Consider the following 11,864-nt stretch of genomic DNA (forward strand, 5'->3'; position numbering starts at 1 on the left):
TGGACGACGAAGAGTCTAATATTGGCAATAAAAGAAAGGATGGCGAAGGAATCTGGCTGAAGAAGCGATCCAAGGATTAAAAATCATATTCACTTGATTTACAGTTTTGTTTAAAAATAGGCTTCTCGGATTTAGGTAAAATTAAGTGTTGTATTGTAGGATTATGGATGGTATCAAAAAAACTTGGAGTTTATTTATCAACTTTTTATTGTAGAAATGTATGATATAATTACTTGGAGTTTTATTATGAGTGTAAGTATTAGAATTTGTAGAAGCAACTGATAAAAATATGTAAATGCTTTATGTGTTCTGCTATATGTTGTTATACGTTGAAAAGGCGATTGTGTAGTTAATTATATATGTTGAATTAGATATGTATTGTGCTAGAATGATTATGATAATCCTAGTATGATGATAATCTTATCTCTTATTCCTACTCCTTTTGGTTAATGCAGGAAAGATGGTAAAGAAAGGAAAAAAATCTAAAAAAAAGTCTAAAGAATCATTGGATGAGAATCATATTGTTCCAGCAGACACCATTGTTCCAGCGGTACCGGTTGCTCCAGCGGACACCATTGTTCCCCAGCAGTCAGCTTCACAACCCACTGAAATTACTGCACAATCTACCAAAAGCAGGACATCTGGAGCAGCACGAGGCGTTTGTGCTATGCACAAAGTGGTGATGAAGAAAGCGCGGGGAGAGAAATTGAATTTACGGTTCAATCGAGTTGCAGTTCCAGTTGGAGATGAACGGCACAAACTACAGTCCTACATAGGTATGATAGCAAGGACAATGGTCCCAATTGACATTCCGACTTGGCCAAAGGTTGACCCTGAACTGAAACAAAAAATATGGAATGATCTTGAGGTATGTCATTTACAATCGTAATTGACATTAATCTCATTGTTTTTATTTAAAAAAATTTGCACTGTCTGAACTTGTTAAATTTGTGCTTCAGGATACGTTCGAACTGATTCCTGAAAGTCGGAAGAGGATTCTACAGTCGGCAGGCGCAAAATGGAGAAATTTTAAGGCTAAATTGACAGTGGAACATGTGATGCCTTTTGTTGAGCAAAAGAAGAAGCTACAGAAGCCACCAAAGTAATATGCTTTTGTCGGGAAGAAAGCGTGGAGACGATTTGTTGCAGCTAGAGTCACAAAAGAGTGGGAGGTATGCATTACTTATATATATATATATATAAATTTAGGACAATATTTTTTTTTGGTTTTTTGGGAGTAGATTTAATTTTAAAAATACAGTAATCAACAAGATTTATTTTGTATACAGGAAGAGAATAAAAAAGAGTGAAAGAGTGGAACAACGGAAATATCCACACCGAGTGTCAAGAAAAGGATACATCGGATTGGAAGAAGAAGAAGTAAGAGTCTTATCATTTTTCTTGTAGTATTCACATTTTCAATTTATGAATGTATCTTAATTTTTTTGTAGAAACGCTCGGGGAGGTTGGAGCCTGAAGAAAGGCCAGATAGGGCAATTATGTGGAAAAAAGCCCGTATGACAGAAGATGGGACTCTTGACCCAGAACTGGCAGAAAAAATTCAACAAATTATAAGAATTATTATAATTTTTTGCTTCTTTAATTTTCCAATCATACTTAATTACTCATGGTTTTAACAGGATTCCTTACTCGAAAAGCAAAAAAATGCTGAATTCAAGCCGGATGGAACTAATGATGTACTCACCACTGTATTGGAAACTCCCGAGCATGTGGGAAGGGTTCTCGGGGTTAGAAACTTCATACCTCCAACATTGTACTTCAATTTACCGAAACAGACAAGAAGTCACATTACCAAAGAGCAGTTTCATAATCTTGAGTTACAAATTGCTGAGTTGTAAGCTTTGGTTGCTGGGGATAATGAAAAAGAAAGTTGTCCTGGGGTAAAAGAACAAGAACAAGAACAAAAGAACATAAGGAAAGTTGCAAAAGATTTGATGGAAGATGAATTGATGACCGATGAGGATAAAGATGGTGCAGATTTTGTTATTATTCCTCCTCCTGGTCCACCGGGACAAAAGGTATGCAATTACAGTGTATACTTGATTGATTTCTATGATAATGTTGCATGTTATTAAATTGTTTGAGCTGATAGTGTCTATTTTGATTTATAATTATAAACTATAGGGTCCTCGCAAGTGTGAAATGGCAGTGGAGAGCATGGATAACAAGGTAGCTTTTGGTGTTGTTTTTTATGACGGAGATGGAATGAGTAGAGCGGTTCATGGAGTGCCTCTAGAACCAGGATTTGTTTGTGTTGGGGTGGACGGAAGCATCCAGGATGATGCTTTGGTTCCTGTTCCTGTGGTTGGTGAGATAGAAACCGTCCAGCAAGCCATCGGTTCTCATTTGGCATGGCCCAAAGACATGATCATATACACCTCCACTACTGGTTCCGAGGTATATAATTTAATTACAAACCAAGTGTCATTATTTTTAAGAGATTGTACAAATTTGCACTAAAGTGAATAATACCGGTTATATGCTTAAATATTTATTTACAGAAAAAGAAAAATGCGCGGAATGTGAGTGAGGTGCAAAATGTGCATAATGCATTTAATTCTGTGAAGCCAAAGGACAATGTGCCTCATCGCTTTAGGCTGTTGTACAAATTTGCATCGACGGTGATGAAGGAAAGTGGAAACTCAATACCGGTTCCATATGATTTTCAAATCTTTGGAATTGAAAGAACTATATATTTACTTCATGAGAACATACTTGAATTGCTAGAGTTTAAAATGATTGAACAGTCTGCTATATCAACATACATGGTGTAAGCTTCTTGTTATACTTTTTTAGAATCTGGTCTCATTTTATATAGTAATGATCTATTTACAGAAAATGTAATTTTTATTTTTTTTTATTTTTAGGTATTTGTATTCAGTGTTTCGGGATACGCCGAGTAGAGATTTGTCAGCGATGTTTGCTTTTCTTCATCCGTCCACATACAAGTTGAATGATGAATTTAATGATTATGTTGTGTAAAGGCTGAAAGATGGAGTTCTTCGGATGAACTTTATGCCTTATAACTACAAGTATGTCTCTTTTTGTGCATCCTATTTTAAAATATTGTATGGCCTTGATTAGTCATATAGCTGTTGGTAAATTAATTATAATGTATGTAAAATTATCGGATATTTATTTTTTAAATTGCATTTTGCTCACTTTAATTTGTTTATAATGAAAACAGTTTACATTGGATTTTGATTGTGTTTTGGGAATCAGAAATTGTCATCCTTAATCCATTGCCTCATCATCCTCATCCCCAGGACCTTGAAAAGGCTTTAGTGCGGTAATTTTTTACTTCAATTTGCAATTATATATTGAATGTAATCGATAATTGACGGATTTGACACTGTATTTTATAATTATAACATTTACAGGGCAGTGAGATCTTATAATGCTCAGGAAGGACGGGTAAACAAGAATCCCAAAGTTAAAAACCTTGTTATGAGTATTTAGTCGATTTTTTATTTTTTCATTTTTGTAAAATATGGAATTATGATTAATCTTCGATGTCACTAATTGTCAACAATTTATTGGAATGTATAGGGATGCCCTGAACAACCAGGTGGCACAGAATGTGGATATGTGGTCATGCGCTATATGAAAGATTTAATTGAGGACCAGGAGATGAAGCTGCTAGACAAGGTACATTTTTTACTTTTCTTAATTCTATGAATATTACTTTTCAGTTGGTTGAGGAATGACATAGGTTTATTTGTGTTCCAGTGGGCCTCCAAGAGTCGCAGGTCTTATACAGAGGAGGACCTTGATGTCGTTCGCTATGAGACGCTTGATTATATCCAATCCATCATATAGTTGTTGGCGACTCTAGCTTGACGACTGGTACCTATATTACAATCTGAAAAACACCTTTATTTTGGTTACATGTATTCGGATTGTAACTAGTAATTAGAAAAGATTATGGATGAATGTCTAGTACTTCAAGTTTGGTGGTTTAGATTTGAAACTATGTAGCTAGTATGTTGGGATGATAATTTGGATGTTTGGAGATTGGGATGTTAATTTGGATGGTTGGAGATTGAATGATAGTTTGGTAAATATTGGAGCTGAATTTGGTTGTTAAATGGCAATTGCTTGGTTTTCTGACAATTTTTTGGCATCTGTGTTTCTGATTTTTGCATGGATAAAACAGGTGATCAGACATCATTTTATACAAACCAACTGATTTTAAAACAAAGCCATTTATCATCATTTTTTTGACATAAAACTGATGTTAATGTAATACTATAAACATCTACTACAAAATAAAAAAATGATGTCTATCAAAGCTTGATACATCAGTTCTAGTGAACCATTGACATCAGTAAAAACCGATGTTAAAGACGACAACAAAAAAATCTTGAAACAAAAAACTGATGTTATTAAGCATTATAGACATCAGTTTGTCACAAATAGACATCAGTTACCAATGAAGAACTGATGTCAAAGGTACTATTAACATCAGTTGTTTGATGAAAACTGTTGTTACTGGTAATACTAACATCAATTTATTGGTTAAATTGAAAGATTTTGCTTAGCTCACATATATTTAAATTGATAAAAATATCATATTATGATGATATATGAAGATTAGATATGCATGAGAATTTTAATATCAAGATATAGAAATCGGTTTTAAACAAAAAACTGATGTTATATGTTGTTTTTAGCATCAGTTTAAAACCGATGTTAAATGGGGGGTCTTTAACATCACCCACGAAGACATCGGATTTTTGCATTCATAGACATCGGTTTTTAGCCGATGTCTATTGACGTTTTTCTAGTAGTGTGCTATCAAGAATAAGGGATAAATGGAGATATATTATTGAATCTTGTAATCGTATCATTTCAGTTATTAATATTATATTCTCTTACCAAGTTGGTAAGGGACTAGGACATAGACCAATAGGGTTAGGTGTCGAACCCGGTTATAATTTTTGTGTGTTCTTTACTTATTATCATTTATATTCTGCATTAAATATCAACTGTCAGCTCGTTAACAATATATGATAACTCCTGGTGGCGGGGCTGCTCCTTCGACGGCGTCCTGGATCCTTCCTCGCTATAGAGGTGTAGCTGTGGTTGGGTTCCTACAAAACAACACCGGAAGGGGGGTTGGAGTCCCGCGGCGCCTCCGGCGTGAGAGTAAGAATTGGCTTTTGGGAGGATGAAGATGAATATGAATATAAGGTGGTTGTGTGTGTATATGGGTGTGAAAGAATGATTAACCCCAAAACCTCACCTTCTTGGGCTATTTATAGGCCAAGGGTAGGGTTTTGGGGTTGGTACCTTTAGATCATAGCCATTGGTTCTAGGAGCGGAGAACACCTGGCTAGAGTGGATGCTTTACACGTGTCAGTGCGGGATTGGCCGAGGATTGTTCTGGGGATCCTCTGACACGTGCCCTGATTATTCCCATGATTGATGTGTGACAGTTGTCCCCATCACGTGCCTGGGCCAACGTCTCACGTGCTGGGATTTACCAGGGTTAGGCTTGCGGGACTGCGCCGGTTAGGAGCGGTAGTGTGCGGGACTACTCCTTCTAGGAGCTGCGTGGAGTTAGGGGCTTAGGAGTAGCCCTCCCAGGAGTCATATGGAGTTGGGAGCTTAGGAGTAGTCCTCCCAGGAGCTGTATGTGGTTGAAGGCCTAGGAGTAGGCCTCCCAAAAGCTATATGTACTATCATCCAGGCACGTGATGGGGACAACTGTCACACATCAATCATGGGAATAATCAGGGCACGTGTCAGAGGATCCCCAGAACATTCCTCGGCCAATCCCGCACTAACACGTGTAAAGCATCCACTCTAGCCAGGTGTCCTCCGCTCCTAGAACCAATGGCTATGATCTAAAGGTACCAACCCCAAAACCCTACCCTTGGCCTATAAATAGCCCAAGAAGGTGAGGTTTTGGGGTTAATCATTCTTTCACACCCATATACACACACAGCCACCTTGCATTCATATTCATCTTCATCCTCCCAAAAGCCAATTCTTACTCTCACGCCGGAGGCGCCGCGGGACTTTAACCCCCCTTCCGGTGTTGTTTTATAGGAACCCAACCACAGCTACACCTCTACAGTGGGGAAGGATCCAGGACATCGTCGAAGGAGCAGCCCCGCCACCAGGAGTTATCATTTGGCGCTAGAAGGAGGGGACGCTCCATCCTTGGGTCTCGGTGCCCCTGGATTCGCCTTCATCAACAAACTCTTCAAGGAGTCCATTTATTCAAACTTGTAAGAAACCAAGCAACCAACCTTTTCCATAAGCATGAATGTTGTTTATTTCAGCCATATTTGTGTGTGCTCGTTATTTTAGGCCATGTTTGTGTGAGCCCATTTTGTTGATTTAAGCCACGTTTGTGTAAGCTATCGTTAGTTTTAATCGTTATTGCTGTAGTTTGAATATGGGGTTTGCGTTATACTACATCGTTGAGTAGTCCCAGGGAATTGTTTAAACTGCTCCCAGGAAGCTCTGTTAGTTTTTGTTGTTATTCTGGGTGGTTTTTGCAAATTTCATAAAGCAACCATAGACCGATATTCCCTGTGGCATATTGTTGTTATTTGTTGTTGGTATTGTTGAGAAATGGCAAGACCAGGAAAGAATACCTCTGGAAGACCATCTGCTAGTGCTCAGGTCCAGAAGCCGGACCACTCCCAGGCCCTTGACCCATGAGCCGAGAGAGAAACGTTCCAGGAGCAACCACTACACACTCCCGTAGTGGAGAGAATTATAAACACCAGGGATGCCAGGACCCTCATAGAGCTCAATCAGTACAAATACACCAATGTCCCAGTAGCCGAAGAGCACATGGCCAACCTTACAAGCGATGAACTAGCAGAAGCAATCAGACTATACAGACAGGAGCAGACCCGGCTCCCAGAAGAGGCAGAACTAGAGGAGGAGCCGGAGGAGTCCGGGGACTCCCAGCAATCAAAGAGGTCTATGTTCGACCGCATTGGAGCCAAAGGAAAGAAAAGCAAAAAAGATCAAGGCAAGAAAGAAGCAGAAGCTGCTAAACAGAGAAAGTTGGAAGAAGTCCGGGAGCAAATCAGGAAAGAAGAAGAAGCAAAGCTTGAGCTAAAGATCCAAAAGAGAATGCAACTAGAAGAAGAGAAGCTGTTGGCCAAGTCTAGGAGCAAAAGAACCCGGAGAGACCCTACTCCGGAGCTGATTTCTGATGATGAAGAAGAAGAGAAGCAAAAGGACCTCAAAGACATGATCTATGAATTGCAGAGGAAGATGGACAGAGACTCAGGGGTGGAGATTGGAGAAACACTCACTCCTTTTAGCCACTCCTTGGAAGGTATCCCCCGGCAGCGGGACTTGAAGCATTACAACTTTGACTCCTTTGATGGTCTAGGAGACCCGAAGGAGCACCTAAACTACTTTGAGCAGATAGCGCAGATATACTACTACAACGACTTGACGAAATCATGGTTCTTCGCTTCAACTCTTAAGGGAGGGGCCCGGAGATGGTTCAGCAGAATCCCCTCCCGCAGCATCCACTCTTGGAAGGAATTTCGAGCCTCCTTCCTTCGAAGATTTCGGGCAAACAAAACGCACGAAATGCACATGTGTCACCTGAAGACAATCCGGCAGCATGACAATGAGTCTCTTTCTGCATACATGCGCCGGTTCCAGGAAGCAATCAATAAAGTTTCAAGTTTAGATGAGATGGAAGCTTTAAGCATTTTCAGAAGAAAATTGGACCCAAAGCATAATGAGAGATATATAGTGGAGCTAATCAATAAGGAGCCGCAAAGCCTGGCAGCAGCTTACTCAATGGCTGCCAGATTCATTAAGGAAACAGATGTGCTCCAGGCAATGAGGATGACCCGGAATGGGGGGTCCAGGAGTAAAAACACTGATGACCAACCGAAAGGGGGTTACCATCAGGACAAGAAATTCAAGCAAGGCAACCAAAGCCAAGAAAGACAAGCAAACCCGGTTTTCCAAAGACTTGGTCCGAAGCAGGAGTCGAACAGCGACCCAGGACCCGTGAAGCAAGCTCGGGAGCCGAAGTAGGAGCCGGACTGGACTCCTCTCAACAGGACCCGGGAGGAAATCTTGAAAGAAGTCAAAGACAAGCCTTTCTATTATCCTCCAAAGCCAATGCAAACTCCTCCAGAGAGCAGACCCTACAATAGGCAGTGTGATTATCACGAGACCCATGGCCACAAGACCGAGAATTGCTTATCACTCAAGTACTTTATTGAGGACCAAGTGAAGAAGGGGAATATGAACAAGTACTTAGTTCGGGACAACAGCGGAGGGGAAGCACAGAAGAAAGGAAAGAATGTAGTCAATGTGGTCCTAGGCGGATCCTACTCCCCACCCAGGAGCCCGGACTTCGGCGAAGAAGTGCTCTCAATCCAATCACTCCCAGACCTGGTGATATCCTTCAGCAGCAAGGACTACGAAGGAGTCAACCCTCATCATAATGCAGGTTTGGTTGTCACTCTGGACATCTTTGACAATGAAGTGAGAAGAATGCTCATAGACAATGGTTCCTCAGTAAATATTCTCTTCAAGCACACAGTGGATAGAATGCAGTTAGGGAGCGTCCGCTCAAATGAATGTCGGGAGGACCCCTCTATGGCTTCGGCCATAACTTAGTCCCGATCCAAGGAACTTTATATCTGCCAGCCATTTTTGGATATGCTCCTACCAAGTGACTCATGTCATCAAATTTTATGTGATCAACGCTCCTTCTTCATACAACGGAATCATTAGCAGATCAGCTCTAACCATGATGCAAGCAATAACTTCAATCTCCCATCTCAATATCAAATTCCCAACCCCGACAGGAGTCGGAGAGATTAAATGAGATTATGGAGTTGCTGAAACATGCTACAACCAGGGGTTAGTTATGGCAGAAACCCATAAAGATAACAAGAGGAAGGCGACGGTCCTTCGCAAACAACAAAGCATGAAAAAGCACCGACCCCGGACAAGGGAAGAATCAAAAAAAACAAGTCCAGAAGAACCGGAGAGCAACCAAGTCATGGTACTGGACAAGATAAACCAAGTCCTAGACCAACCTTATCCTACAATGCAAGCAACCAAAGAACCTGAACAAGCAAACATCTATCTGAAGAAGAACTCTGAAGCCCGAATTCATCAAATGATTTCAAACAAAGAGCAAGCAAAAATCGAGGCCGCAGTCGAAACAGAAGAAGTCGAAGTAGATGAAAGCAATTCTGGCAAAAAAGTAAAGGTCGGGTCAGGACTCGAGGAGTCCTTCAAGGAGAGATTAGTATCCCTGCTCCGGGAGTACAAAGATGTTTTCGCCTGGAGTCCAAGGGACATGCCAGGACTAAATGAGTCCATAGCAATGCACAACTTAGATGTCAACCCCAACAGAAAACCAGTAAAACAGAAGAGAAGAAACTTTGCTCCGGAGAGGCAAAGAGCCATTGACGAAGAAGTAGAAAAGCTACTCAAAGCAGGAATCATCAAAGAAATCAAATATCCGGAGTGGCTAGCTAATGTGGTCATGGTTAAGAAGTCCAACGGCAAATGGAGAATGTGTGTGGACTACACTGACCTAAATGACGCATGCCCGAAGGACCCGTATCCTCTTCCAAACATTGATCAACTGATAGATGCCACCTCAGGACATGTCATGCTAAGTTTCATGGATGCCTTCTCTGGATACAACCAGATAAAGGTGAACCCGAAGGACATTCCTAAGACATCATTCATAACTCACAGAGCAGTCTACGCTTATGTGATGCTACCTTTCGGGCTTACCAGTACAGGATCCACTTACCAAAGAGCAATGAACAAGATATTCAAGTCCCATATTGGGAGGAATTTGGAGTGCTATGTCGATGACATGATTTCCAAATCAACAACTATACCAGGGCATGTGGAAGATCTGAAGGAATGCTTTGAAAACCTAAGAAAGAACCAGCTCAAGCTAAATCCGGAGAAATGCACCTTCGGAGTAGGAGCAGGCAAGTTCCTAGGATTCATGATCAGTAACAGAGGCATAGAAGCCAATCCGGAGAAAATAAAAGCAATCCAGGAGATGAAAGCTCCCAGGACCCAAAAAGATGTACAGAAGCTAGCAGGATCACTAGCAGCACTCAGGAGATTTGTCTCAAAACTAGCAGAGAGGTGCCTACCTTTCTTTGATTTACTCAAACGAGCAACCAACAAGAAAGAGGTAAACTGGAACCCGGAATGCCAAAAAGCATTCGAGGAAATCAAGTCCTACCTCTCTCAGCCACCAGTCCTAACTAAAGCTAAGCCGGGAGAGCCTCTCTACTTATACTTGTCAGCAGGAGCACAAGCCGTAGGAGCTGCCCTAATCAGGGAGGAGAATGGAATACAACAACCAGTCTACTATGTAAGCCAAGTCTTAAAAGATGCAGAAACAAGATACCCAAGATTGGAGAAGTTTGCCTTTGCTTTGGTTACAACCTCAAGGAAACTCAGGCACTACTTCCAAGGGAGGGAAATCAGAGTAGTAACAAATCAACCACTAAGGAAAATAATCCACAAGCCAGATATCTCGGGAAGACTTGTCAATTGGGCTGTGGAATTGAGCCAGTTCAACCTAAGCTTCATTCCCAGGACTGCAATCAAAGCTCAAGCTCTTGCAGATTTCATAATCGAATGCAACTTCCCTGAAGAAGACCCGGAACCAATGGACATGGACCAGGACCCAAAAATTGATACAAGTCCGGGAGCCTGGACCTTAAAGGTAGATGGTTCTTCAACAAGCGAGAGGTTAGGAGCCGGACTCATACTCAAGAGTCCAGAAGGATTCAAGATTCAGACAGCTATATCTTTCAGCTTCCCAGCAACAAACAATCAAGCAGAATATGAGGCGTTGATCGCAGGACTAAAGCTCTCCCGGACTCCAAGGGTCCAAGACTTAAAAATCTACAGCAACTCCCAGATAGTGGTCAGGCAAACAAATGGGGAATACATAGCAAAGGACCCTACTCTGGCGAAGTACCAAGCACTGGTTCAGAGCTACTTAGCTTCAATTCTAAGCCACCAAGTCCTTCAGATATGCCGAGAAGAAAATGATAAAGTGGATATCCTATCCAAATTAGTCCGGAATTCATCAGATCTGGACTGCTCAGTCTACTTCGAAGAACTCCACAAACCATCCATTGAATCCGGAGAGGTCTTGGAAATAGAAAGCACTCAAAATTGGATGACTCCCTTCATAAACTACTTGGACAAAGGGGAGCTCCCAGAAGACAAAGGAAAAGCTCAAAGATTGAAAGCAAAAGCAGTCAAGTTCTTCTTCGAAGAAGGAGTACTCTACCGCAGGACCTTCTCATCTCCTATCCTGAAATGTATTAGCCCAGAAGAAGCAAAGTACTGTTTGGCAGAAGTGCATGAAGGGATATGTGGAGACCACATGTCTGCAAAGGCCCTAGCTCATAAGATTATAAACAAGGCTACTACTGGCCAACCATTCATCAGGATACAATAGAATTCGTCAAGAAGTGCAAGGAATGCCAGTTCTTCAGCAATGTGTCCCAGATAAGCCCAGTCCTACCATCCTCAGTCCTGTCACCTATCCCCTTCGGCATTTGGGGTATTGACATTATGGGACCCTTCCCTCGAGTAAAAGGAGACCTCAGGTACCTACTAGTCTCTATTGACTACATGACCAAATGGGTTGAAGCAAAAGCAATGAGGACAATCAATCAGCAAGACTGCATAAAGTTTATAGACAACATCTTGATGAGGTTCGGGATACCACGAGTCCTATATCAGACAATGGGCCCCAATTCATCGGATCAGAGTTCGAGTCCTACCTCCAAGAGCGCGGGATCAAGCACAAAAAATCATCAGTGGCATATCCCCAAGGA

General features: G+C 41.3%; 1 protein-coding gene across 1 annotated transcript; it reads left to right on the forward strand.

Annotated features, from left to right (window-relative positions):
• The first annotated feature begins 7,239 nt into the window (after window positions 1–7,239).
• LOC141660231 (uncharacterized) lies at window positions 7,240–11,594 on the forward strand. Its single transcript, XM_074467197.1, has 6 exons — window positions 7,240–7,845; window positions 8,134–8,505; window positions 8,885–9,235; window positions 9,593–9,983; window positions 10,635–11,364; window positions 11,447–11,594. Exons 1-6 carry the CDS (start codon window positions 7,240–7,242, stop codon window positions 11,592–11,594), a joined length of 2,598 nt encoding a protein of 865 aa, XP_074323298.1.
• The last annotated feature ends 270 nt before the right edge of the window (window positions 11,595–11,864 follow it).

Source organism: Apium graveolens, chromosome 5 (assembly GCF_009905375.1).
Source record: "Apium graveolens cultivar Ventura chromosome 5, ASM990537v1, whole genome shotgun sequence".
Taxonomy (NCBI): domain Eukaryota; kingdom Viridiplantae; phylum Streptophyta; class Magnoliopsida; order Apiales; family Apiaceae; genus Apium; species Apium graveolens.